The sequence below is a fragment of the Talaromyces stipitatus genome, genomic scaffold (genome assembly GCF_000003125.1).
Source record: "Talaromyces stipitatus ATCC 10500 scf_1105507295555 genomic scaffold, whole genome shotgun sequence".
Classification (NCBI taxonomy): Eukaryota; Fungi; Ascomycota; class Eurotiomycetes; order Eurotiales; family Trichocomaceae; genus Talaromyces; species Talaromyces stipitatus.
Window position 1 is genome coordinate 1,887,335 of NW_002990116.1, and position 27,311 is coordinate 1,914,645.

Below are 27,311 nucleotides of genomic sequence, written 5' to 3' on the forward strand. Positions count from 1 at the left end.
TGTTCCCCTCGTTTTTATAGATATTCGCCCCACTGCTGTGATGAAGGGAAGTTATATATTTTCCAGGGCCGCAGTTTGATCAACCTGATATCTAATAATCCCGGATTGCTCAAATTACGATTAATTTTTTCATTTTGAGATTACAAGCATCAAAGACTGATCCATTCCAGGTCCTCAGTTTCATTTTCAACTGCAACCGGATACGGAGAGAAAGACGGCAAATGTCCAGCCAAAAGAAGGCAATTGACTAGTATTCAGACTCGAATCAAATTCAAAAGATAGAAAAAATGGAAAAATCACACTCTTCAAACCCCCCGGCGCCCGTTGCCCTCTCCTTCGAAGCAATCGACGAACTTATCTACGACGCCCGACTAGGCGACCTCGATGCTCTGAAAGAAGAACTCTCAAAATGGAGTCGGGAACACGACGTGCCCGCTGCAGCCATAGTTAGGTCTGCTCTGGATACCGAGGATGAGAGTGAAGGTGGTACCGGAGCGTGTCTTTTGCATTGGCCTGCTGCGAATGGGAATGTTGGTATGCTTATCTCCTCTATTCTTCTCTTCAGTACGTTAAGATACTAACGATTTTAATTGTTGATAGAACTCCTGAACTACCTTTTACAAATCCTTACAGATTCCGATGCAGCTACTACTCTACAAGAATTCACTTCATTCATCAATTATCGCAATTACACCGGAAACACACCCTTACACTGGGCCGCTCTGAACACGCATCTAGATTGCGTCAAGGCACTTGTTGAAGCTGGTGCGGATATAGGCCTTAAGAATGATGCGGGTCACGACGCGCTCTTCCTCGCTGAGCGAGCGGATTGGTCTGGAACGTACGACGATGAGGATGAAGGCAAAAACAATGATAATAATGAGAAGCAAGAAGAAGGGAACGGCACGACGGAGATTGAAATTGAATTGAATGCGGAGCAAGAGGGAAAGAAATCGGATGTACCGCCCACGAAAGCGAGACAGGTTGTTGAGTGGTTGTTGAGTTGTGATAAGGGTGCTGGGTTTGAGCGTCCGGTTGATAAACAAGAGAGTGATGCACAGATGGAGGATGCTCAATGAGATGATGTATTTCAAGATACCCAGTAGTTAGTCAGAAGCAGGAGTATATATAGACAGGGTAATGTATCATGAGGTCAATTAAGTCAAATAAATTTGCAGTGTGATTAATGCAGCGAAGATTCATGCTTGAATCTTGAAAATTGTAATATATGTACAGATAGTCATTTTATATCCTTTTTCTCCCAACCCAACCCATCATCAATACTCATGAATCAGTACAACATCAAACAAAATGAAACGAAAAAAAGATCAATCTTTCCTGATCTTATTCCTCTCAGTAATAGAGGAAGAAGATGACGACGAAGAACTCCGTACAGGAGCCGTATTACCATTCGAATACGACGAATCATGAACACTCGGCAATAGACCAGGTCTTGCAGACCCATCAACCTCACGGGCTTTAGTATCCCAGAGAGAAACCTGGAAAGATCGATTCCGCCAGGTCACCGTCGATCCGCCATAAACAGCCCAGAACCAGATCGGGAACGCGAGGGATTCACGAATGATCCATGCTGCGAGCCAGTGGAGGAACGGCCGTCGAGAAGGACTTTTTGATGATTTCAATGGTGTTGCGAATGGGGGCGTGTTCTCGTCGATTTCGACTGTGGCGCCGGAATGGAGTTTGAGGTATAACGTCCAATCGACCATGCACCAGATGAAAATGCTAGTGGCCCAGAGCAGGAAGAAGGTAGGCCATTGTTGAAGATATGTACCTATCTCGAAGCCACGGTTCTCCAAGAGCATAGCGACTACCGTACTCATACCGAATGCGCCATATAATGAGCATACGATTGATTCCGTGCCCGGTTCGACCAGCGTGGCTGCTAGAACAGTATACTTGCGTACGCGCAGCCAGCGAACTCGTCGTGCAATATATGCCTTGACACTCATGTTGGCAACCGGCTGAAAGGCGTAGTCCCCAAAAACCATACCGTGCTTGCTAAGTCGTTTCATTTGTTCCTTCTCTTCTCTCACCTTATTCCTCCACAGCCAGTCGCCGATGATATGATCTTCACATAATTGGTCAGAAACCCAATCAATACCTGGATTGCGCACCGGACCTCTGACTGGAGCTTCATCTGGGCTCTCAGTAAGATCATTGAGATGCGATTTTCGAAACATGTTCGATTTCCCCACTATACAGGGCGCGATAGACACAGTGTTGATTGCGGTATACATTTTTGCATGAGACGAAGAGAGGAAAAGCTCTTCGAGACGTCCTCCTCCTTCGTTGAGTATAGACTGGGTCCTGCTTGTACTGGATGTGTTGTAAACACCATTCACGTTCGATAGCAAGGGTTTAGTTTCACCCATCAACGCATCCTCCGGGTCGACATTGACTGCAAGTGGGAGGTGATGTACAAATTTGTATCGTTTTCCACCATTGCCAGGTCCGTAACCGCACAGTTTGTCAACCATTCGCCCACAAACCCCCCTGCCGACCCAGACATTGCAGTCGATAATCCAAATAATATCGCCTTTCGCCTCTCGATATGCGCGACTCATATTCCGGATCTTCGGATTTGGGCCCATGGGATAGATACTTTCTTCTTGAAGAAGGGGATCTTCCTCTTCAACGTATATACGCACATCGCATTGATCTGAGAAGTCTTCGACCACTTTTTCTAATATGGGGAATGCCGGATCTGCTTTTGTTGAAACGCATATACACGTCGTCAGCTTGTTGCGTGGGTAGTCTTGTCGTAGTGTAGACGCGAGGCATTCGTAGAGGTATGGCTCGATGCCTTTTACAGGTCGGATGGTAGTGACATGAGGGGCGTCAGACGACCTGGAAGATTGGGATTTAGGTGGCGCATTTGAATAGAGCCGCCATCTGCATAATCTTCATTAGTCGTGAATCCGTCAGAGAGCAATATCCGAAGGAATTGGCCCGGATCATTCGGCGATTGGAAACCCTCTCTACTCACATCTGCAAATACCCCAATGCACACACAACCACAACCAGCAGATACCACCCAATGGAAACCCATCCGAAAGCTTCAATCAGCCATGGCACGTCAAAGCCAATTGTTGTTGAACTTCCGGTCGTCGCGCGTTGGAAGACAACGGAGGAGCTCAGCGGATTTGCTATCATGAGCGGGGACGGCGTGACAGCAACAACGAATTGATCATTTGCAAGACTCAGTCTATCATGTAGAAAACGAAGAGAAGAAAAAGGATTGTTAGAGGAGGAGCAGCTTAGAAATATAATTTTTGTAGACAAGCTGTTCCGTTGGTCAAGAGTGGATCTCGCGGACCGGACGGCAGAAACCCTGGGATGATTTTGGGAGTTTCACTTTCTGCGCTGGATGTGATTTCGGATGCTTCGGTTCTCCCTTTTCCCGCCTGCGCGACTTTTTCAGCTACGATTAACCTTGTCGAAGCTGAGGCGTTACGTCCTCCAGCTCTATTAACTAATGCATGTACGTCCTGTGTGATATACTCGGACTATGTCATTGGAACTTCGGGTTTCGGTTTCGGACTGGACCTCACTACAAACTTTGATTTTGAACTGTTTTTTTTTGAAATTCTTTGATTTTAGCCGGAGTAGAGCTATGTCTTCTTCTTCTTTCTGACGAAACTGGCATTCAAAACATTGACCCCGGTTTCATTAGACGTTTCCAACAAGGGTTTGTCTGCGTCGACTCTCTCAGCCCCCACGCTGGTAGTTGTAGTTGTCGATGTAGCTTCCTGCGCATCCTTCTTCCGTTTTCGAACGATAAGTCCTGGAGTGATCGTCTGTGTCTGGACTGATGGCTGTGTTGGCTCGATAAGTTTCTTCTTGCCAGTAACCTTAATCCCCCACCAGAGAACATCTGAAACTGATGCCACTTTCCGGATCCAAGCCATTGTGCCCCTCATAGCGAGTTCTTCAGTCTCGAAGTCTTGTTCAAGTAGGATGTCGTTGGCAACTTTGTAATCGGTTTCGCTCAATATGGTTTCTCCTCTGCCTATTTCAGGCCAAAAGAAAGCACTGCGGCCGGTAACGTCTCCGCTTGTAGATGACTTTGTAGTAGATGGTTGGGTGTCTTCATGCTGTAGAGCTGATAAAGACCTGTTGTCGAATTTTGCTTCTGTGGCAGTTGTAGCAGGAGCAAGATCTTTATCTCCTGTTTGTATCTCTTTTTTCTCAACAGTCTCGCTTGCTTCACCCTGGTTTACTAGTTTATCCGAACTGAGTAATCCAGGAGGATTGATAACCAGCCACAAAAACCCCACGAGTCTACCTGCAGAACACTCCTGTCGAAAGGACATCATCTCCCAGAACTGATCCAGAGACCTAACACTTCGCCAATGACCGGGCTGGTTGTTTGTCTCAGAATCACCGTGTGAATTCTTAGGCAACTCATCGTCTAGATCGCTAAGGAAACGTGCCTTTGGATCATCTGGAAATCGCGGTACTAGACATCGAGGCGGTGCATCTGGATGACCACATATCTGGCTCAGGGGATACGATACCCGCCATCTGGGATGAAGCTGATTGTCATCAGTCCTCGCTGTAGGCGGGAAAAAGGCACGAGTTTCGTACTCATCACATCCCGGAACAAGTAGATACGCAGTCGCTGAACTTTTCGTGCTCTCCGCGTTATTCTCAATTATGTTTTTCTCATTTCCCTGCTGTTGCTGTTGTCGAGATTCGGGAGCATGCTCGCGAAGAATAGGATCAGCAGCCCGACACCACCATTTAATCAACCCTCTATCATCCAAGACATGTTTCCGTTCATTATCCGCACTGCCAGGAAAAAGATATTGATTCTGCGCTCGCGCAAACAGCGAGAGAACCAACCGAACTCCCGGTCTTTGATATGATTGTGCCAGAAACGATATAAAAGTAGTAGTCAATAATCTCAGCAATGAATATCTTGGAGTTGTTGCTTCTGCCGATGCTTTTGATAAATGCACGTATCCAGTAGAATCAGCCTTTGAAACAAACAACGTCGTAAGTCGATCAGTCGTATAAATGTAGACCTCAACACCCAAGATCACAATCTCATCATCAACAACATCCTTTTCTCCATCTTGATTCTTGTTGATGGTCACGATTAAAAAATGTGATTCACAAAATGTGATTTCGGGGACCTGGCCAGGCGGCGCGGAGAAGATGGCTTCGCAGCGGGTTGGCGTCGTGGAGACGTGACGTACGTTGATCTGGACGCCTTTGGGGATGGCCTCAGCTAAGAGGTCTTCCAGCCGTGGTGTAGCCATGATTGGATGTAAAAGGCATTACTGGTCAGTAGGTTACTATCGAAGGAGTCTGTGAGTCGTTTAATTGTTCTCTCCTTGATTGTTTCAAGGTTTGGTTCTGGTCTGCGTGCTGATTGGACAATTTATTCAAGGTCACGTGACGTGTTTTTATATGCGTAGCAGCTACACTATGTTTTTCTTTTGCTAAATGACAGTCTCTTTCTCTGAATATGAAAGTGAAGATCACCTGATTGTATAGAAGTAGATAACCATAATACATTGCTAGGGAAGGGCTTTGAGACCGAAGTACACAGCCGTACGGGACGAAATGAAATCAAGATGGACTAAGTATATACCTCACTAATATGTTCGAATAGAATGGCGCTTTACAATACCTAAAATAACTATAACGCCCGCGTGGCTGAAAACTCAAAAGATATGCATCATTCATACAATTCAATCAAACGAGTTCAGACCTCTCGGGTGCTTGGCGAATGGACACCGTTCGAACTATCCTGAGTGTTACTTCGTCCAGGCAGCCTCAAATTACCTATCCGGTTAACGAGGTTGCTACCTACGGCGTCAACGGCGCCCTTTGGAGCCAGCAGCGACGGGCCCTGAGCGGCTGTTTCCTGGACTTTGAAGAGCTTGATTCCTGTTCCGTTCCAAACGCCCACTGAGCCTGGCGTGGAGTTACTTGCTGATCCAACGAGCATCTCACTTGAGAAGATGAAGCCCCAGAGTAGTGATTCGTACCAGCCCAAGGCGAGTGCAGACCATTCGAAGGAGTGGACCTTTATTGCAGATGGTTCCGCTAGTAAAGCGCGTATATTGGGCTCTTCGGCGAAAGTGGGGAGGTTGTTGATCAAGGTTCTGGCTTCAGGGTTCGAAGATGATTGTAAGGCGGCATCGGGTATGTGAGGTAGAATCGACGAGATGATAGTCAGGATAGTATGCAATGGGAGTTCCACTACCCAAGATTCGATCTGTATCTTAGTTAGTAACCGTACGGTTCCCAAGTAAGGTCAAGCATACCCATGCAGCCGTCGGGATAAAAGAAGCGGCCGTAGAATGAATCGTAGCGGAATAACTGCTTAAACTGGTCAAGCTGTTCTGTCGAGAAAAGCCCATCTGACCAGCCGGCCTCTTGCCCCTAGCCTTTTCAGACATTCCTCTGACCTGTAATGGTACACTGTCATCAAGAGAGGACGATATTGAGGGTGCGCGTGAGTTCCGTAGGGAAGGAGATGATTGGGAAGGAGTGGTTGGAATCTCGCCTTCATCCTCAGAGTCGTCACCTCCAATAGCGAATGGACTGTTCTCTTCTGGAATGTGAGTCAATGAGGATCGCGCACCACTGGACCTTCGTAGGTCCTCCATGGACTGAGACGCCGAACCAGTGAGTCCATCGGTTGAAGAAGCCGCTTTTTTGAGTTGGTTCTGACGTTCTATTTCCTGTTGTCCGCTTTCTAGCGTAAATGTACGTAGAGATTCGAACTTTTTCCTCGTTTTCAATATACCATAGACCAGGAAAGGGTTTCCTTGGGACCAGTTAGCCATTTGCTCGTAAAGATACGGATAGACAACCTACTCGTGAATTGATGCTCTAAAACCACATTCATAAATTCAAGCAAGGCCGAAAGAAGGTAGTTATTCGTTTCATTCGCAAGCAAAAAGCTTGGGGATGACATGGAAGCGAAAAGTTGTAGTATTTTCGAGCAAGCAGTCGAGGACAATCGCTCCACGTATGGCCCAATATTTTTCAGAATAGCCATGAGAGCAGGATAGACAGCATCGAGCTTTCCTTTGCTGCTGGTCATCAAAGTATGTATTGACTATAATCCAGTTAGCAACATTCCCGAAATCCGTGAAATTCACTTACGATAATGAGATAGTCGGCATAAGTACCGCGAAATCCAGCAATACGTATACTCGTCGGCAAGGTATCTTGAGCCTCAAACTTCATATTTAGACGTTTCCCGAAGCTGACTTCGACACTCAGAGTCTGGAGAATGAATATGCACATCTTCACCATTCCTTGTTTCGAAGGGTCGTTCCGATACTCAGTTGCATAGAAAATGCAAAGGATGACAAAATCATGAGACCGATTAGATTCAATGATAAAAGCTCTGAACCGCTTATTGCACTGCAGCGCTTCCCAGAATAACATAAGCATTTCAGGGGCCCATTTGACGGATTTTTGACTGCCGGGGAGGTATGAACTCGTTACTTGCATCTAAGTGAATATGTTAGTAGGAGGGACTCCGGATTGGATGAAATCCCACTCACTGGTTGGTTAAGGATTCTCGTCATGCCCTCAACAAGGAACTGAAAATCTTGTGGTCGATGAAGTCTTCCAAAGTAATGACGATAATAGTTCTTAGGAGGCGCGCCACGCCCGTCCTCCGGGATAGGGTATAGTAGAATAACCAGCAGTAGCTGTAGACAGTAAATGACTAGAATTTGCTTCGAGTCTTTCCAGACGACATGATCGTATGGCACCCTCCATATAGCCGGATTATATTTGATCGTCTAGTAGCATGAGTAAAATCATCGCACAGGAGGAGCGTCGCGAAGACTTACGGTATTCAATAATGAGCAGAGGAGGGTCAGAACAATCTGCTTATCAGAGCACGTAGCAAGGTATGTGATGGCTTTGACACCCTTAACCGGAAGGAGGGCTGTTTCTGCGTCAGCCATGTAAGTATTATTGAGAGAGAAGATAACCCACTTGGAGACATATACATGGATTTGCCGGTCAGAGTGAGCAGAAGTCTCAATATCTCCATGCGATTGTTTTCATGTTCCTTGGTCGAGACCATCGATGTATTGCATCCAACTCCACTTTGCCATATTGCGTACGACACTTTCCCCTCTGATGAGGCAAGTTTTGGAATAGTGAAGCCGGTATAGAATAGAAGATCCGTAAGAGTATCTATCAGCTCCTCTGCCAAAGGTTTCGCATCTTCGCGGCCGTCAACTCTGGGCTGAGTTTGGGCATTATCCGTCTCTCCTTGGGCTTCGTCAAAGAGAACCTCTGACGCGACCTGTGCCTGGCGTGTCTTCTTCTTGCGAGGCGCCCAAAAGAACTGTTCCTCCCATTCCTCGAGATGGTCTGCTTCATATACGAACGGAAGGATTCTCGTCAAGATGCGAATGCAGTTCAATGCATTGGTGTCTGGAGCAAATTCGGGATCGGGAAATGAAGGGTGATTCTTCAAGACGATCAGGCGAGAGCAAATAGCGAGGAGAAGTGTTTCGAGGTTGGCTAAGGACGAATCGCGGACACGGCGTATGTCTGTCGGAGTGAACAAACTGAAGACGTCTTCAGTAGATTCAGGTAGCTCCCAGAACTTTTGGAAGTCACATTTATATCAGCAGACTCTCCCGTAAGTGACAAATAACTGTATTCTCTCACCTTTATCCAGAAAGGATCATCTGCGGATATGTTTTGGTCCTCATACAAGCGGAAGATGCCTTGCTTGAAGACAAGTTTCGACTCCGAGGCGCCCATCTCCGAAGCGAGAAATTATTGTTGAGTCGCCGTCATCCACAAGTATAGCTCGACGGGAGTTACTGAGTAAACGTCTTTTGTTGTGTCCCTGAAACTGCTTCGGTATTTCAGCGCTTTGATGTGGGTTGAACTGGAATAACAAATGCGGGAGGGCATTAGACCGTGTAGTTATCTGAGCTCCGAGGTCTTCTCCCCACATTAGTTCTGTGTTACAAAGGCAGTATATGCGCAAACTCAGTGAGAAAGACAAAGTCATTATATTAGGTATCGCTAGAGAATCTCAACGAGCAGTATATAAGCGTTTTTGATCGATAGCCATCTTGACAGAAAATTTAAATAAGAATTTACACAGAAGAACGCCGATTAGACAAATTCGCTTCAGCCAACTCCAAACTCCATATATCCCGAAGATGCATGTGATTGACTATGGCCTCAGATCAGGCTATTTCCAGCAGAGTGCCTGCGACTCTTTTCATATAACCACTTGTTGCTCAATCCCAGTCTATTGCCCTTGCCAGCTGGCGTCGGAGTTGAAGGGAGAGGTGCGAGAGTTGACGATTCTCTCCAGGAAGTACTCAACGTAGAAGAGCCAAAGCTTTGTCGCCGGACGCCGTCCCTATTTCCAGACACCAGCGCCTTTTGAAAAAGGGGGCTGTTCGTCGTGGGGGAGTAAGAAGGTTGGCGACTAACGGGACTGGCACTTGTTGATAGAGGTGAGGACCCTCGACTGGATGGGCCACCAGCTCGCGAACCAGAGACAGTTCTGTATCTTGGGGGGGTGATGTACTGCGTACCTGGCGTCACGGGAGCGCCAGTATTGGGATTGAGGCCAAGCAGAGACCGTTGGGATGGTGTCAATGGAATGTCAGAAAGATCATCTCTTCGGCGAACTAGCGGGTATAATGCAGTTAAAATATTGAGGATAAAAATGAAGCGAAATACGACCAGAAGATAATCTGCTTTTGCAGTGATTCCGGCGATCGCAGCGAGACTGTGCGTACTAAACGAGTTAGAAATGACGAATGTTCTGCAGAGATGGATACCGGATGTTCCTCACAGTGAATTCAACGGCTTCTCAGCAAAGAGTGTCGCCATGATAGCACCGGAATTCATTGCTATTTTCTTAACATGGCGACTGTCAAATGTGGTCGCATTCTGTCGCCTCACAATCTCTCGCAATCGGGGATGTCGCCATCTCCCTGGCGACTGACTGTCGGGGGAAGAAGATGCTCTGGGCGTGGAAGGAGTTGTGATCGAAGCCATTTCGAAAAGGTTGTCGAATGTGAAGTCGGGGTGAAAACAAAGAGGCTGCTGATGGGTTAGTATAACTGACGTGTGGGAATAAATGATCCTGAGAAGACCGACTTACCAGGAAAAAGTGAAATACAAATACTTACCGAGTACTTACCTTTCAAAGAGTCATTTCCGGGATTAAGCTGTAAGAGACGCGTTCATTGTCGGAGTATTGAGGAGTATTGAGTGTTTCTGAGAGATTGTTTAGAGTCCCGAGGTGTTCACTGAGAAACCAAGAGCTAAGGCAGATCCGGTTAGATGCCGCGGAAATCAGGCCCATCATCCATCAACTACATATGGACCCCACGCCAGCTTCTTTCGTTCTTTCTTTCTTTCTTACAACTATCATCCATTCAATGTATGCTCCAGACAACAAATGATCCAAGAACTCTGCACCGAGTTAAATGAGATCTCAGCCGATAATCTATCTTGCGTCCTCCCTGCTCTGAAGGATCGTTCGTTCCTCAAAATGGCGGCAGAGACCACCGGGCTGGCCAAGCTAGATACCTTTCTGGCCAATATATTCGCCAAATGGGATATCTACTCAACCATCATCGCCACCATAATTGTTCTATTTGTCACATACTCTTTATTATCTTCAAGGGACCCCGATGTTCATCCTTATCTTCTTGCTAGACAATCTACAGAAGCTCCCGTTAGACAACCCGGTCAATCAGCTGCTTTTAGAAACCTCGAGGTGCCTCATGGCTTTCCCTTGAAGCATGGCCTCAATGTAAAGGACCCTGAAGCTCCAAAGTGGACAGGTGGACGCAATGGAGATTTGCGGGATATCTGGAAATTGGCCATTTCTGGTTCAAACGGCGAAATCGGAACCACTCCCGGACAACGCGGCAAGCTATTCAGTGTCCTAGGAAAGAAAGCTATTGAGCGCAATCTCGACGACATCACAGCAGAGATCAATGTTATCGGCAGATATGTCCAGGAATCCGAGGCAAAGGTTGTCGCTGTCAGCTTGTCCGACTCGGTCGAACTATTAGCTTCACTGTTCGGTAGGTGGCCCCTGTTGCGCAGAAAGTGGCGTGGCTTTTAGCTCACAACTCCACAGCTAGCGCATTCTACAGCTTCCAGGTAGTTTTGATTCCTCACAATCTTGATCCTAAGCAGCTCGGAAGCTATCTCAAGAAGAATCAGGCAGAATTGCTCATCGCGGAAGCAGGCGCTGTGGATCTCACAGTGGTCACAGTAGGTAACAAGCAGCTAAAAAATGTCATCTGGATTGCGAAAGAGGGAAGCAGACACATGGATTGGAACGAGGTCCCGGAAAAGCTTGCGGGCAGCGTCAAGGTTGCCGTCTGGCATGAACTTGTTCAGGAGAAGAAGACCCTCAAGGACACAGAGGTTCCTGGTTACGATCCTAAGGCTACAACTCCTTCTATATTTGCTTTCTGGCCGACCACCCAGGAGTTCATTGAGTACAAACCTCAAGTGAGTATAAGAAATGATGTGTCTACAGTCACGTCCGCTAACCAGTTATAGAATCTTGTATCCGGAGTTGGTGCACTTTTGAGCTCCTTACCAAGAAACCAACGGTTGGACTCCAACGACGTGGTTTTGACAATTGACTCACTCATGCACCCATACGCATTGTGTTGGATTTTGGCTGCCCTTTATTCTAATTCTTCCATTGCGCTAAACTCGGTCGCTGGTGAAGGAGTTGACTTTGCACTTGCAACCCTCGGCATTTCGCCAACCGTGATCGTCTCATCAGCACGCACCATCTCCGACTATCACAAGAAGTTCATGAAGCCCCATACCGGTCTTGTCTCATCTATCAGCCGTTTGACTCAAGCACGTGCACTTGATGCTGGTCGAATGCCTTCACAGAATATACTCAGTCGGTTAGCCAACATTGGCCCGACTGCTGAATTGTCGTTGTCGAAGCTTCGCTTGCTTGCTGTGTCCTATCGCGTAGATGGCTCACCAGACGATCTTCTGAGCTCGGAGCTACTGACCGACCTTCGAATCTTTACAGGTGCTCGCATAGTGTATGCCTTGACTGCACCAGGTATTGCCGGTGCTATCGCTCAAACACATCTCTTTGATTACAGACGGCACGAGGGACCTGCCCATTTTGGTGCCCCATTAAGCAGTGTCGAGATTGTTTTGAGTGGTCATATCGAGGACACTGGTATTGAGAGAGCCGTTGAGGGACAGGTATGTTGTATTTTCCAGCTGACCTCTGATTCCGACAAGCTAACCTCCTTTCAGCTTACCGTCACTGGACCGGCAGTGGTTACGAATACAATTACGATTCCTGTGCGTGCACGTTTCCGTGACGATAACACGCTGCAGTTACTCAAGTAAAGAGTTGATTCTCAAGTCATGCAATTTTAGGTTTATTGAAATCTGCAAACCTTTCTTGGAACATAGTGATATTCCATTTGAGGCTTTCTGTATGATTTAGACGGCTTTCATATGAACATGATGATATTCTTCAAAATTCGTGAATGCAAAGACATACATTCTTTTGGCCCGTGGGAAGATTGAATGATGATTTAAGGCCAGGGAATAAATACCTAGCCAGACGAATGTAAAAGTACACGAAGTTATAGTAAAATACACTATTGAATAGAACACGCCGAGGTTCTTATGCAACTACCATCTCAGACCACTGTCTAGAGGATAGCTTGAGCTTCCCTAAGACCCAGCGTGGGCTGTTTCTTCCTCTCCTCAGGAGCAGGATCCACTGCTTTAGAAGCAACAGTTTTCAATTGCTTCAACCGCTGCTCAATAGATTTCGTCAGGTTTTGATCCTGTGCCACGCTCTTGACTTGTCGCACCATCTCCAAAGCCGAATATATAAGTGTAACTTCTTGTAAAAGTGTATCCGTCTCGTACCATGAACCTAATTCACGATCCAACGCAGCTAGATCCCACGTTCCCAACAGCTTCTGTACATAAGATAGTACTTTACCATTAACATCCTCACCGCCAGCCTGGTCAAGGGCACAAGCGGCACTTAACTCCGTAAGTACCCCAATGAAAAACGGCTGCCGTTTCGGATCTTGCGCAATATCTTTGTTGGTATGTTCAGCCCACTCCATCAATTGAGCCGCCTGCTCTGCATATCGGAGTGCAGCCGCCGTCTGCTCACCCTTGAACTCCGCCCTTTTGGCCTTTTGGTGCAACTCAAATGCAAATCGGAACGCGACGTTGCGATTCGCGAACGAAAACCCTGTCCTGCTGGACTGTTTCGCAGCCTCGAGGATAAATGCAAGCGTGTCCGACTTGCCCGCTAACCGAACCCATTTCTCGATATTGTCGGTTTTAGGCTTATACTTTGAGTGCAGAGATCCTATCAGGAGCGGAACGAAGTTCTTCCAATCCTGGGTATTTTTCATTGCTTCCACTGCCTGATTGACTTCGCGCTTGTCCGGGAGAGACTGTCGGTTCCTGGGTCGAAGGGTGAATTCTTCGTTTCCAATTGTAATTTTCACTTGTTCCTGCTCTAGGCGCTCGCGGTACCTGTCGCGGAAGATGAGGCGTTTTTGGTGCTCGGCAAAGTACATGGGTACGAAGAGTTCTTGTCGTATGCGATTTAGTTTTTGGTCTAGGTCCACGGAGGAGCTTTGGGTGAATGATGGAACGGCTGTTAGGCATTAGCTAGTTGTACTCCCCTTCAGATATCGTAGAAGGGAGTATACCTTTGGTAGATTGACATCTTCGCCGTACCAGTGGGCTTAATGTCTGCTGGAGTCTGCTTCCAGAGCCAAAGAGCCTTTTTCCAAAGGCATTCTGTGCCATTTTGATGGCGACCCTAATTTAGTCAACCTAGGAATTTGCCGAACTGTCAAGTGTTTGATTTTATTATCAACAATAAAACTCTAATGGCTGATCAGTTCCTTCGTTGAATGATGTTCGTCGACTGGCAGTAAATAATCCAAGTTAAGCAACGGGTGGAAATTCTGCGGACGCTCGGACCACCCTAACCTCCGTCGTCTCGCGCTGATTTCTCCGAAACCAACTCTTGATCAAGCAATATTGCAAAACACATTGACGCAATGGCTTCGTTCCTGCAGGGCTTGCGGCCGCTGGCCCTTTTGAGGCCGAAGAATGGTCTACTATCACAATCGCGAACAGCTGTGCGATCAATCACAACGAAATATACCCCAAAACCCAAGCCGGTCCCTCTTCCTGAAAATCTACCAGAGCAATATTACTCACAGCTCCCTCTACACATTCGTCCGCAGCCAGGTGCGTTTTTCTTTTCGAGTACATCCAGATGACTTGTTTTCATTTCTTATGGAGATTGTGGTTATACGAGCAATACTGACTGCATGAACAGAAAAAAAGAAATGGCGAATCCACCCATCACCTCCCTCCGAAATGAACATATGCAAAGACCCTGTCGCAGCTGTCTCAAATCGACAAATGAGTATTCTAGATCCTACAGGCGAACGCAAAGCTCTGTTTGATTATCGACGAAGTGCTCGCAGCATCAAACCCGGCGACATTGTGCGAGTCACATTCAAGAGCGGTGATCCGTTTTCTGGTGTTTGCTTGGCTATCAGACTCCGCGGGGTCGATACATCGTTCTTATTGAGGAATCAATTGACGAGAGTTGGCGTGGAGATGTGGATTAAGGCATATAGTCCGAATGTGGAGGGTGTTGAGATTGTGCAAAGAACCGAAAAGAGGAAAAGGAGAGCTCGTCTTTATTACATGCGGTATGTCCTGTCCCTTTATCATTTCCCTTCCTTAGAGGATTTATATATAATGCCTTCTTTTACTGACTATTGTGAAGTCAACCCAAGCATGATATGGGTAGTGTTGAGAATATTGTCCGCAACTACCTCCGCCAGAAATCCGCTATGGCTGGGCGATCATAGGAAATGCAAAGACAGAACGTTGGACTCGCATGAAATAACATACCTGTATATTAGAAGAATTCGACAGCAATGGAGTGTTTTGTTTGTTTAAGTACGCTTTCCCCGGTACAGGTCATTCTTCTCTATATGAGCGCCGTTTCCCACGATCGAAACCCCAGTTAAGGTATGCTATGGCAGTACAGATCGAAGCTATTCAAGTAATTGGCCTTAATAGAACCCATACTCATAAGGGTTAGGGTTAGGGCTAAACCATCTGATGAAACTGGGAAAAGTTGGTCCAGCCGGCCTCTGATTGGTCCCCTGCGAAGTCGCTATACCAAGACGACAGTATGATGTCAGTCATTCTTTCCCTCGCTATATAACAGAGATGGCTGCTCTCTTACACAAAATGGATTCATACTCTTACTTGGATTATACCCGATCGTCTCGAATTACTATAAAAGATTCGATTGATTGATCATGGCCTTCTCGCAACCTGCTAATCTAACCGAAAAGGTCTTGCCTCACGAGCAGCAGCCTATCACGGAACACGTTTCCAATTATTCTGCTGAGGAATATGGCGATCATAGCCAGTTGATGAAAGCGCTTGTATGGAATGGAAAGTACAACGTGAAAGTTGGTTAGTGGCTACCTGAGTGTCTGTGAATGGATTGAGTATGGTTCTAATAATCCGAACAGTTGATACACCGAAACCAAAGATTATTGATGATAGGGATGTCATTATCAAGGTTACTGGTAGTACCATCTGTGGCAGTGACTTGCACATGTACCATGGTATGTCTCCTATACCGGATTCTCTATCGGTAAGCTTGTACTGATTTCGTTACAGGTGTGATTCCCGAAATGCAAAAGGGTGACATCCTCGGCCACGAATTCTGTGGTGTCGTCGAGTCAGTAGGGCCCAAGGCCACAAAGTACAAACCTGGCGATAGGGTTGTGGCTTCGTTCCAGATTGCATGTGGTGAATGTTACTATTGCAAGAAGGGGCTGTCCTCTGTATGCGAAAAAACCAATTCAAATGAATTGGCAAACAAGTTATATGGTCGACGGACTGCTGGTCAGTAGCATCTGGATAATTCTCTCTAGCTGATGATAGGGCTAATTATGTGTAGGAATTTTTGGCTACTCACATCTCACTGGCGGTTTTGCTGGTGGCCAAGCCGAATGGGTGCGAGTCCCCTATGGTGACGTGAACCTATTGAAACTTCCCGACGACGTGCCCGACGAAAAGGGTCTCTATCTATCCGACGTACTGGGAACTTCATGGAACGCAGTCGTCGACACCGGTGTCGAAGAAGGTGACACCGTCGCTATCTGGGGCGCCGGCCCTATTGGACAAATGGTCGCCGAATTCAGCTTCTTCAACGGCGCAAAACGGGTCATTCTGATTGATGGTGGATCTGGTGCATGGAGACTCGAATTTGTGAAGAAACTCTTGCCCAATCTTGAGACAATCAACTTTACCGATCTGCCCAAGGGTGAGAGTGTGACGAGTCAGTTGAAGAAGATGTGTCATGGTCGAGGACCGGATGTTGCTATTGAGTGTGCTGCGGGCGAATATGCGCAGGGCTGGCAGCATTATTTTGAGACTCTTTTGGGCTTGGAGACTGATACATCTGAACTCCTCAATGAGATGATTACCTCAGTTCGCGCCTATGGACGCTGCGGAATTACTGGTGTCTATGCAGGATATGTATGCCTCCTGCCATCGATGAAAATTGTTTGTCATGATACTGATAGAATATAGTGCAACCACTTCAACATCGGATCCCTCATGCAAACTGGCGTTCGCTTAATTGGAAACGGCCAAGCACCCATCCAGAAATACTGGGAACATCTCCTGAAACTCATTCAGGAAGACAAGATCAAGCCCCTTGACATGGTTACCCATCGTTTTGATGTGACTGATATGGATAAAGTGTATGGTTTATTTGATAAACGGCAGCCTGGCATTCAGAAGGTGTTCATTCAGACCAGACATTCAGCACCACCTGCTAGTGGGGCACCACAGTTGACTAAACTATAATGCTTTTTGTCATTGTTTAGTATGTGGTGTAAGGTGTCCTTTTGTTTTGTGCTCTTTCTGCTCTTTCTGCTCATTGTATATCATGTAAATGTACCTCATGCACAAAGAAAATGTCAAGCTTCTTGCCTGAAAATAATCCCAGGTACAAGCTTTCACTGCTTATTATTGTGTTTGATAGTGAAATCTGTTTTGTCTCCACATAGGTGATATCACATGAGAAAATAATCAGTACAAATCAAATGGGCCTTAACTTGCAAACAACGTGGATGTCCTCAAAGATTCTATTAACCCTCCCTCAGAGAACACCTGAGCATCTGACTGGGAGATAAAGGATGTTGTCAGGACTGATGGAATGAATAATTACCTACCTAAGTACCTACGTAGGTATAAATACCTGTCGTTCAGTCCCTCCTGACTTCCTCCTTTTCTCATCAACCCTGGTAGGCAGCCTGCCTAGGCAGGTACTTATTCGGGGGCATATACCTCTTGTCTTGAATATCTACCTATATACATCCTCACTGCTCAGTTGGTGTTCACATTCTTCGGATATCATCGAAGGGCCTGAAGATGCCTGTGACCTATCCCAGAGACTATGACAATTAGGAGCTAGCCCTCTGCCCAAGGTGAAACGCGGCGAAATCCTTGGGACATTACGATGTTCCGACAGTCCATGGCAATGATATCTGAACAGTTGAATGTGTCTGGAAACGAGTAAGTCAAAATATTGCCTTGGCTCAGAAAAATCCCATTCTTTTCTTATTCTTATTCTTATGTTTCTTGAGCAGATAACAGCGCTCACCGAGCCTGGAAGCGCATGTTGCAGGTGGTCCCCTCGTAGACTCTTCTGCGTGAAAGGACAACTTGTGCACTACCCAGCTATACCATGCGGTGGAACCAATTAGAACCGTTATATATACAGATCCTCCGTCAAAATCGTCGTCATGCAACCAGAGCCAGAAAGTCATGCATTAAGCGGAAGTTTACCGAATTGAATTCTGTTGATGGGAAGTTCCAGCTCCCAGCGCCGCCTGCCGCATGTAGTTTAGCGCCTCATGGAGAAAGGACATATCAACAGTTCCTAGCGAGGGCTGCTTTCTCCCAGGACACAGAAGCATTGGTTAGTGAGCAATACACAGAATTCTTTGCTCACCACTCTCAAGAAATTCTTTTCCGAAGCAAAAGATCCAACATCTTGCGTTCTAAGGATACGTCATCCCGTGAAGGGCCCCGAGATCTATTTCAGACTCTGTCTCAATTCAGTCCTGTTCAACTTTCCTGCCATCTGCCAAATCTCCGAAGAGATGCAACACGAATGAAATCTGTCCGCAAACAATCTCATGTTTTGTCAATGTCGGTCAATCAACTCAATCTTTTTACGTCAAAATCTTTAAAGCCTTTAATACAGATGACGATGAGAACCTCGACTGCCTGTCCGAAGATGCCGACGTGTTCGTGGTGGATGAAGAGGAAACTTCAAAGACAGAGGCAGACCTTGAAGTCTCTAGACGACAAGTGGCAGAGCGGAATGAGGCGATTCGAAAATATAAGCTCTGGTCTTCCTTGTTTCTTGCCTAGCATCCAATTCTGAACGAAGCTGATTGCAGTCTAGGTTCTGCGAGAAGATGTCTATACATTGTCCCGTTGGGAAGTCTGCATTTGAAGGATGTGAAAGGACCGAATCATGTAACTTGAATCTTGGAATGCAAATCGAAGGGATTCAACCAACATTTTGGACACCATGTCAAAAACAAACACACGGAGGATCCAACGATTAGCATCGTGACATTTGTGGATATTAGACCTACCGCAAAAATGTTTTGGATAACCACGATGCCAGCCGCATACAACATCCCTACAATAATATGGATGTCGATATCCTTGAAGAGGAAATCAAGGGGAAACTGCGTAGTAAGACCCAGGATAAGGTCAGTCAACCGTACCACTTGGACCAGGGGTCAAGTCGCAACTAACTCGTCTACCGGACAATGATACCTACGGTCTATGAACTACCCGATGCCGCCTGATCTATCTATGTAGCTAATGGGTAGCACCGCATGATGGCCCTTATAAAGTTGTGGACACGGTTGAACAGATCTAAAAAAACCCCCACCAGTCACTATTCTACTTGACCTCTGGTCCAATGTCTTGGTTCGCTGATATGATTTTAGAATTACTTCTGGACTGTGGACTGCTGCTATATACTGGATGATATGGACCGCGAGACGTACTAATTCCTGGCAACCAACAAGTACCCGGCCAAAAAAAAGCAATAGTGAAGACTATTTAATGTACCATATCACAATAGCCTTCAACAAGAAGATCGAGGACGAGCAGGAACGGAAGCAGAGTCAGAGTTGGAGTTACGTCGTTTAGGGTCTTCCCGTCAACGTCAGTACTCGCGGGCCCGACTGCCTCCTACTTGCGGACTTAAGGCTTGGATAAAGCGGATTCAGGACATTTGGAAGCACCCTCAGCAGAATATGAAGTCAGCGCAAGATCGCCAGACACAGCAGGCAAATAAGAAACAGAGAGATGTCAACTTTACCGAGGGTGTGGGTTTATGTCATTAACGAAGGATGGGATACAGGCAGTCCAAGCCGGAAGCTAGGGTACCAAAGTAAAGAGCCATTCAAGATTATCCGGCAAGTGGGCAATGCTTACAAACTTGATCTGCTGGAGGGTATAAAGGTGCACCGGATATTCTCGCCTGACAAACTCTGACTAGTCGCCTCGTACTTCACCAGTCACTCTAGTTACATCAAACTAATGACTACGTTAGGCTCAAGGTTCATCATCATCATCATGCCTAAAGGTCATCTACACCCAGTCTATTCATCGTTCCACGTAAAGCAATCCACAATTTCTGAACTTTACTTGACCTTGGACCTCAGCCGTGTCCTTGTAGCCGAGTACTCATGACACAAGACAAGAATAGAAATCGGTCTCCACAAAACAAACATTGCTCGCTACGTCCCAACTCGGTGCACACACTGCCAAGCCGTTGAGGTGCATAAATTGCCAATCGCGATGTCCTGAAAGATCGTCTGACGACTCTCTATACATCTATTGCAGTAGCTGCTATCTATCCGGTTATCCTTTCCCACAGTTACTATACATGGGCGCTCATACATATGACTGTTGGTCACGTACGCTCCGTCAGAGGTGCACAAGCTACTTCTTGACTGGCAACGAATGAATCACTAGCCGTTAGCATAGTTGGGACACAGAGCTCAACACGCACAAAACAGCCCTGAAAACTCGAAACGGCCTCGAATCCACCAGATCAGGGCAAACTCAATATAATGTGGATATGGTGTCAGAGATACCAACAATGGGATCAGAATCCAGACTTGAAAATCTTCAGCCAACCCCAGCTCGAGAGTGATGGAAAGACGCTCCTCTCGATAACAATCGACCTGGGTGATGAATTATAGTATCGATCGATACATTGCAAAACATATACAACGCTTTTCACGGGGGATAATATTATCTCGTTGGCACTGATTTCTCCGGGATATTGAAGGCCGTATTGATAACGATGAATTCGAAGCGCTAGTCAAATCCGCAGAAATTCGCAGGTGACATCACATCCTGTTCGCCGCTATGAGACGTCAGAAAAGACGCTTGCTCCCGATACTCCAGTTGTCGATGGACTCAAGGAGCAGGTTGCTGATCTCAACACCACACTCGGCGCTGCAGAAGAGGAACTAGCGGGATCAGAGGACACAAACTCAATTTTTTGAGTTCGCAATCCAGCGGCTCACCGCCGTCATGGTTCAGGATGAGGAGAAGCTGCTGGATGAAGTCCTTCGTTCGTGGACACATCAGCACAGCTCCTTGCACATTATTACGGTCCCGAGCCTACCTCACCATTATACAAGGAGCTGAATTCCGGCACAGAGACTCCGTCATTACTGTGTCTAATTTTCCAACGGGAGTATCATGGCAGAAACCTTGGAATACTTTTCAGCAGGATGAGCTCGGTGCAACTTAAGTATTACTTGGCGAGGTGGCCAAGGTACCTGAGAGCTTCAAAAACATGTCTGAAGTATCTAAGACTACCCAAAAAGTTCCTGGGTTGTCCCGAAGAATCATCCACAGGCGGCGCTTATTTTCTCAATATGACTCAAAAGCTGGTACGAATACTAGGCGATTATCGGAAGAATGTTGGCATAGACAACCTTTGCACATTTTGCCAACAATTTCCGCCTTTGTGAGGGCTTGAGCACATCACTATCGAGGGCTACGAAACAGCCTGTGTGCGCTGTGCAGGCGTCTCTTTCTCTCTAGATAGTTTCTATGTTGGAGAAAGGAATGCCAGAAGGTACCGTAGGGAGAATCTCAGGCATAAATAGCTAGGAATTCCTACCAGAGTTACTTAAGATAGTTATCCAATCCATCATATTACTTTTTCTACATCAACAAAAAAGTTGTAGGATCTCAAGCCGGCCAATCAATTATACCTTGGTGGATAATACCGTAATTGATTGTTGTGCCATGCATGAGCGTTATACGTGAATGGTATTCCCGTTTAGTCGGAGAACTCCAATGTCCCATACGATACGCGTCTACCGACTCTTTCCGGAAGTCCTACTATCAGCTTTCATGAAAGAAGCGGTGTCAAATTGTCAATGCTTCTACTCCGTAGCAGATATTGCATAGTCACTGCGGTTGCACTATGGCCGCTGGTAACATAGATATTACGAAAATAATACGCCAAATTCTGTAATCAGCAAGAAAAATAAAGTAAGAACCCCTTGATTGTAAGAGTAACAATGTTAATCAGGCCATGTCCGGCCAGTCAATTCCGGTCGATATGCCCTAAGTGGGGTTAGAGCATAGTACAGCCAATAAAAATAGAGAAAAGGATCAGATAAGATGGAGCAGTACCAGATTCTGCAGGCAGCGACATCGGGGTTTACGAAATAGCCACGTGACTCAATCTAATCAATCAGATAATCGGCTGTCCCACCGTTTTTCTTTTCCTTTTCTCCTCGTCTCCTCCTCCTACCCCAGTCTATTAGTATGTTTGCAGTGATATTCACCCTCAAACGACGAGAATCATTCAATAACTAACTGCTCATGACTTTATTCAAGCACGACTGACTGACCTGGTGACTTGCCACCTGGTCTCCGGAATCCGAGCATTTTCTCCGAGGCTCCGCCGAGACGCTCAGGCCACCCACTGTAGAATCATCCATCATTCAGAATGTCGGCAGCTATCGCGCCATCCCCAACTACTACTACCACTATATCCAACGGCGTACCACTCACGCCCGCTTTGGCGCCGGCCATGCAACCAAAGCCTGCAATGAGTGCGAATGATGCCAATATGTCTCCGAGCCCCGGGCCGGGAATCACGGGTTCGTTGACCAGCAAGGAATGGGTTATCCCTCCACGACCAAAACCAGGTCGGAAACCAGCTACTGATACTCCGCCTACTAAACGTAAGGCTCAGAATCGTGCTGCACAACGTGCTTTCCGTGAAAGACGGGCTGCACGGGTGGGCGAACTGGAAGAGCAAATTAAGAAGATTGAAGAGGATCATGATTCGCTTGAGCAGGAACTGCGGGATCAAATTACTCGACTTACCAAGGATCTGGATCAGGCACAGAGTGATGTCGCGTGGTGGAAGAATCGGTGTCGCTCGTTAGAGCAGGAACTTGCTCAGGAAAGAAGTCAGACAGCCAACGCGACTGCAGATACAGTTCCTATCAATATACGCCGTAAGACGAATAGCGGCAAGAGAACCGATACGCACATCGCTGAGCAGCGAGCACTGCACAAAGACACGACCAATCAATCTGAACTTGCTGCCACAGGGTGTGGTAGCTGCTCGACAACCCACTGCCAATGCGTCGAGGACGCTCTTCAAGCCATGAGTTACAGTGGCGAAGGAGAAGTAACAAACGCAAGTTCAGCTCCCGAACCGGCAGTCAAATATGACCCGGATCAAATGGAAATCGATTTCACGTCGCGCTTTACTGCTCCGCGGACTACCGCAGCACCACTAGCTGAGACTAGAACCACGACGTCAACTCCTCCAGCAGAGCGATGCGGGTTCTGTGGAGATGGTACAGCATGTATCTGTGCCGAAATGGCGGACCAGGAATCCTCTTCAAGACACGAGAATCTCTTTGAGCAGAATCGGTTGGCTCCTCTTCAAAATTATTCACAGTTTACTCCACCTCCTTCGGACGGCGATGCACGAGAGGTGACTCTCCCGTCTATCTCGCAGGCTACGAATCCATGCGCCAATGGACCAGGTACCTGTGCGCAATGCAGAGCCGATCCCCGAAGCACACTTTTCTGCAAGACATTAGCAGCCTCTCGCACAGCCGGTGGATTACCCGGTGGATGCTGTGGTGGTAAAGGGGCCGACGGCGGATGTTGCCAGTCACGCCCGGCTACCCGTCCGTCTGTATCCAGTAATCCGTCGCCCCTAACACTGACCTGTGCCGATGCATTCACGACACTATCACGCCACCCGAATTTCTCCCAGGCTACTGATGAATTAACCAGTTGGCTTCCAAAACTGCATACCTTGCCCAAGCCACGTAAACCTTCTTTGACCGACAACTTGGGATCTGCGATATCTGAACGGCCCGCTATGGAGGTTGAAGCTGCTAGCGTTATGGGAGTTTTGCGGTATTTTGATAGAAGATTTGCTTCCAAGTGATGATTTGTAGATGAGCAACGATACATATCTCAACTCATATTTTATTCTACGACCTCAGATTAAGGCGACCCGACCATCGGAGACGTGCCGAGAGAGTTTGATACCGAGCCAACATGCCTACGGAGACAGGTATCCCCCGAGACCGCGTCACTGACGACTTGCTATGAACTAGTTACGACTGATGACGATGGCAACAAGCATACCTGTCCCTTCACTCCCCCACTGGGTGACCGGCTGCGCCTCGAATGTACATTACTTAGCAATAGTTTTGCAGCCTGCAACTTTCAAGCACACGCTATTGGCTTAGAATAGTATCTCAATTGACGAATCAAACTATATCTATTTCATTTCTTCCAGATTGCTTGATTAACTTGCATTCGTCAATTAAATTGTATGGTGTTGATTATGTCTCCCTGATATGAAACCCTTCCATTTCATTGACAGAAAAGAATGGGCGATTAACGACGGGCAAAATCCCTCTCAGGACCGTTGGTAAGGTAGTCTCTTGCGATAACGACAGAAAGCCGCATCAATGAGACTGAGATTGTCCACAGGCATGACATTCTACTGTAGTTCGAGCTGTGGACATGCGGCCCTTGAAGAGAGAAGAAGGAAAATAAAAGGAAAGATTGGAAGATTCTTTATTTGTTGTGTTGACTCGGGTAGCTCTCCGCCTGCCGTATCAGGATACGGCAGTTTTGCTGTCTCTGATTGGTCGGACAACGGGAATCGCGGGAGCAGTTGGCGTCCCGAGGTTCCCCGTGACGGCTTCAACGCTTTGCCGACACTGTCAATCTTCCTTCCGTTCAACCTCCGTCACTGTCTGTCGCGACTCAAGACTCTCCCCTCTTTTGCAAGTCAGGACAGTTTTCGACATGATTTCTCAAAAGGTTGCGCAGCAATCGCTGCGGCGATGTACGTTTTTCCGTATTCTGGTTGGAGGTGGAGGTTGCTAACTCGTGTGCTCGTGATGGAATAGTGGCTATTCAATCACCCTCCGGATTGACTCTATCAATGGCCAAATTTGCTACTCCCGCTGCCATTGCTACTGGAAGGTATATGCAGATGAGGTATTTCTCCCTTCCGTTGCCCAATTGATATACATTTCTCGTGGTGGTGTGGTGGGATATAGAAGACGTCATCCGGCTAACCGCTATAAAAAAAGACCAACCTCGACAACTCCCAACACAACCGATCCCACCAAGATCCTCGCCCAACAACGCCTCAAGCGCCCCGTATCCCCTCATCTAAGCATCTATCGTCCCCAAATCACCTGGTACGCCAGTGGTCTCCACCGTATCACCGGTTCCATCGCCTCCGGCGGTCTCTACGTCTTCGCAACCGCCTACCTTGTTGCTCCTGTATTCGGCTGGCATCTTGAATCTGCCTCAATCGCAGCTGCATTTGGCGCGCTACCTTTTGCTGCCAAGTTTTTGGTCAAGTTGGGTCTTGCGTTGCCTGTTACTTTTCATTCATTCAATGGTGTGAGACATTTGTTGTGGGATACGGGGAGGTTTTTGACGAATAAGCAGGTCATTCAGACTGGGTGGACGGTTGTGGGGTTGAGTACGATTAGTGCGCTTGCTTTGGCGCTTTTGTAAGGTATCAAGGTAGTTAGATTGTTCTATCTTTTGAATTTATTTGTCTCTGTATATTTGACTAGGGGTAATGAGGTTGTATTAAGACTGAAGAGCAGTCAATCTACATAGTCAAATATCAAGGTCAAATCAACCATATCAACGCCGGGATTATGTCTCCCAAAATAAAGTCCCAAGACTGTTCAAATTAGCAGTAAAGGCCGTCCTTTTCCCCATCATGTTTCGTATCTAGATACGAAGTAAAGCATTCCAATCACTAAATGCTCTCTCGCCAATTTTACCATTTCAATGTGATTTGTATTGCAATTCCGTTGTATATCTCCTAACGAACATTAGCATATATCTTAACGAAAGTTAGCAACATTCATACCAACAATCATACACTTCTCCCTCTTTCCCTCCTCATTTCAACCAATTCATTTCCCTCGATTTACCCATCAACGCCATGGACAGGACTAGGAGGCGGATTCGGCGGATAAGGAGGCGACGAAGGCGGATATTGAGCTGATTGAGACGATACTGGGCCGTAATTGAGTGATATGTTGTTATTTGAATGGCCTCGTCTGGGGATGGGGCATATGATGTTGGAATTTGTTGAGGTTGAGTGCATAGTTTGAGACGAGGATTTGAATTGGTTCTTATGTAGGTGCTGTTGCTTGGTAGGTAGGTGGTGGCTGAAGGGGGTCGTCTGAATTAGGGCAAGGTTGACAAGGAGTAGAAGATAGAGTATAGGATCAAGGATATGAACGAAAGTCGAGAGAGTTTTTGAAACGAGTGCAATGTCTTTCAATCTTGGTTGCCGAATATACCAAATATCAGTACATAAGCCAGTTCTGATACTGAGGTCGAAAGCGAGAGACTTGTGATAGATTCTTTCATCATGTCGAAGGGAGATCTCGGGGGCGTTTTATATCCTACAACCTTATAAATACTACCTACATGCATGTGTGAGCTTTCTTCAGGTTGACATCTGTCATGTATGTATGCATCCAGGATACCTGCTCTTACATGCAAAGTTTGATTGATTGGGTTGGTCTTCCTCGCAGACCGCCATCTTGAAATCTTCCTTTTGAGATGCAGTTTGCTCCCTGTCATATTTTGATTTTTTTTCCATTGCAGCCCAACCGGATAGAAAGCCCTAGTTGTTAAAACGCAAGTTTTGCTTTTCCTGTTGTCCTGACGGCTTCGTCCTTTTTTTCCTTTTCTTTCAGTTTATGCAATTGCCCGTAGAGCTAGACCAAACCTGTCTGCAGAATAGTCCTTTTGAAGATTATTCAAGTTTACTGATGCCAAAAGAGGATTCTCCTTAATGGTCCTAGCCTAATCTCTATATCATATAGAGTTAACACATCCACTGTAAAGTTGTACTGCAGACGTGTTTATACCTTAGATTTATGACCATGTCTGTGTGTTCGTGTCTACACCGTTTGTTTGAACGCAATGATTGGCGAGGTGCTGTCCTGGCTACCTGACCGGTATCAGAAAGCATTGTTCAACAATGCGGAGTGTTTTTCGGTAACTGTACCATGTTTTAGGAACTCGGAATCTACTTTCCAGTATTCCGTCTGTTGGAACAACGGTCTAGATGTTAGCAGAACACAAGATCAGCTTGAACCAGACAAAAACGTCTGGGAGCAAGTACTTGGCAAATGTTAGTCAACATTCATCCCTGATTGCATGGCATGAGCGGTCAACCTGAGAAGTCGACATACCAACGATTGTTGGACTGGTTCCCACGAGGACGGTCGAGATGTACTGTCGGAATTAAGCATATCAATCCATCTAGGATATGCAAGGAACCGTTGTTACCAACGTCGAATGGCAGCAGATATCCGTCCCGACAACGCCTAACGCCAGATTGATGCCTGTGACACGTATCTTGAGTTTCTTCACATCCGCTGCTGTAGCTATTTCCATTATCTGATGTTACATGGCCCGCCTTGGGAATGCAGCAGTATTTGAAATCAATAACCTCTTGCCGAAATAGGCATGACGAACTGGTGAAAAAAGACCATGTATGTTCATGGCAGCTGGACTCGATGTCAATTCTGGTCTCAGACATTCGTATCACGAATTGATACACCAAG

At 46.6% G+C, this 27,311-nt stretch overlaps 10 protein-coding genes across 10 annotated transcripts, besides 1 other annotated feature; 6 read left to right on the plus strand and 4 right to left on the minus strand.

The window, feature by feature from the left end:
- The first annotated feature begins 168 nt into the window (after window positions 1-168).
- Window positions 169-2,697, plus strand: TSTA_118050 (ankyrin repeat protein (Yar1), putative). Its single transcript, XM_002481980.1, has 2 exons — window positions 169-534; window positions 601-2,697. The coding sequence occupies exons 1-2, from the start codon at window positions 288-290 to the stop codon at window positions 1,077-1,079; spliced, it is 726 nt and encodes a 241-aa protein (XP_002482025.1). The 5' UTR covers window positions 169-287; the 3' UTR covers window positions 1,080-2,697.
- TSTA_118060 (ceramide glucosyltransferase, putative) lies at window positions 1,329-5,285 on the minus strand (the record flags this gene model as incomplete). The annotated part of the gene is made up of 4 exons (XM_002481981.1): window positions 1,329-2,913; window positions 3,008-3,167; window positions 3,302-3,425; window positions 3,657-5,285. 4 exons carry the CDS (start codon window positions 5,283-5,285, stop codon window positions 1,329-1,331), a joined length of 3,498 nt encoding a protein of 1,165 aa, XP_002482026.1.
- Window positions 5,286-5,546: 261 nt separating this feature from the next.
- TSTA_118070 (uncharacterized protein) lies at window positions 5,547-8,778 on the minus strand (the record flags this gene model as incomplete). The annotated part of the gene is made up of 8 exons (XM_002481982.1): window positions 5,547-6,250; window positions 6,300-6,805; window positions 6,856-7,099; window positions 7,147-7,500; window positions 7,554-7,796; window positions 7,848-7,945; window positions 7,996-8,617; window positions 8,683-8,778. The coding sequence occupies 8 exons, from the start codon at window positions 8,776-8,778 to the stop codon at window positions 5,735-5,737; spliced, it is 2,679 nt and encodes an 892-aa protein (XP_002482027.1). The 3' UTR covers window positions 5,547-5,734.
- Window positions 8,779-9,069: 291 nt separating this feature from the next.
- On the minus strand, window positions 9,070-10,242 carry TSTA_118080 (uncharacterized protein). The gene is made up of 3 exons (XM_002481983.1): window positions 10,148-10,242; window positions 9,836-10,086; window positions 9,070-9,769 (listed from the first exon to the last, which is right to left on the minus strand). Exons 2-3 carry the CDS (start codon window positions 10,039-10,041, stop codon window positions 9,211-9,213), a joined length of 765 nt encoding a protein of 254 aa, XP_002482028.1. The 5' UTR covers window positions 10,042-10,086; window positions 10,148-10,242; the 3' UTR covers window positions 9,070-9,210.
- Window positions 10,243-10,384: 142 nt separating this feature from the next.
- Window positions 10,385-10,409: a microsatellite.
- A 6-nt stretch (window positions 10,410-10,415) lies between these two features.
- On the plus strand, window positions 10,416-13,667 carry TSTA_118090 (uncharacterized protein). The gene is made up of 4 exons (XM_002481984.1): window positions 10,416-11,081; window positions 11,138-11,517; window positions 11,569-12,246; window positions 12,301-13,667. The coding sequence occupies exons 1-4, from the start codon at window positions 10,448-10,450 to the stop codon at window positions 12,394-12,396; spliced, it is 1,788 nt and encodes a 595-aa protein (XP_002482029.1). The 5' UTR covers window positions 10,416-10,447; the 3' UTR covers window positions 12,397-13,667.
- TSTA_118100 (uncharacterized protein) lies at window positions 12,298-13,945 on the minus strand. Its single transcript, XM_002481985.1, has 2 exons — window positions 13,737-13,945; window positions 12,298-13,681 (listed from the first exon to the last, which is right to left on the minus strand). The coding sequence occupies exons 1-2, from the start codon at window positions 13,834-13,836 to the stop codon at window positions 12,708-12,710; spliced, it is 1,074 nt and encodes a 357-aa protein (XP_002482030.1). The 5' UTR covers window positions 13,837-13,945; the 3' UTR covers window positions 12,298-12,707.
- A 116-nt stretch (window positions 13,946-14,061) lies between these two features.
- Window positions 14,062-15,011, plus strand: TSTA_118110 (mitochondrial 54S ribosomal protein IMG1). The gene is made up of 3 exons (XM_002481986.1): window positions 14,062-14,286; window positions 14,378-14,759; window positions 14,837-15,011. Exons 1-3 carry the CDS (start codon window positions 14,094-14,096, stop codon window positions 14,919-14,921), a joined length of 660 nt encoding a protein of 219 aa, XP_002482031.1. The 5' UTR covers window positions 14,062-14,093; the 3' UTR covers window positions 14,922-15,011.
- Window positions 15,012-15,290: 279 nt separating this feature from the next.
- On the plus strand, window positions 15,291-17,206 carry TSTA_118120 (glutathione-dependent formaldehyde dehydrogenase). Its single transcript, XM_002481987.1, has 5 exons — window positions 15,291-15,540; window positions 15,600-15,695; window positions 15,751-15,978; window positions 16,034-16,614; window positions 16,669-17,206. Exons 1-5 carry the CDS (start codon window positions 15,381-15,383, stop codon window positions 16,945-16,947), a joined length of 1,344 nt encoding a protein of 447 aa, XP_002482032.1. The 5' UTR covers window positions 15,291-15,380; the 3' UTR covers window positions 16,948-17,206.
- Window positions 17,207-21,956: 4,750 nt separating this feature from the next.
- Window positions 21,957-23,972, plus strand: TSTA_118130 (bZIP transcription factor HapX). Its single transcript, XM_002481988.1, has 2 exons — window positions 21,957-22,770; window positions 22,837-23,972. The coding sequence occupies exons 1-2, from the start codon at window positions 22,157-22,159 to the stop codon at window positions 23,624-23,626; spliced, it is 1,404 nt and encodes a 467-aa protein (XP_002482033.1). The 5' UTR covers window positions 21,957-22,156; the 3' UTR covers window positions 23,627-23,972.
- Window positions 23,973-24,406: 434 nt separating this feature from the next.
- On the plus strand, window positions 24,407-25,284 carry TSTA_118140 (succinate dehydrogenase cytochrome b560 subunit). Its single transcript, XM_002481989.1, has 3 exons — window positions 24,407-24,541; window positions 24,606-24,696; window positions 24,792-25,284. The coding sequence occupies exons 1-3, from the start codon at window positions 24,502-24,504 to the stop codon at window positions 25,225-25,227; spliced, it is 567 nt and encodes a 188-aa protein (XP_002482034.1). The 5' UTR covers window positions 24,407-24,501; the 3' UTR covers window positions 25,228-25,284.
- The last annotated feature ends 2,027 nt before the right edge of the window (window positions 25,285-27,311 follow it).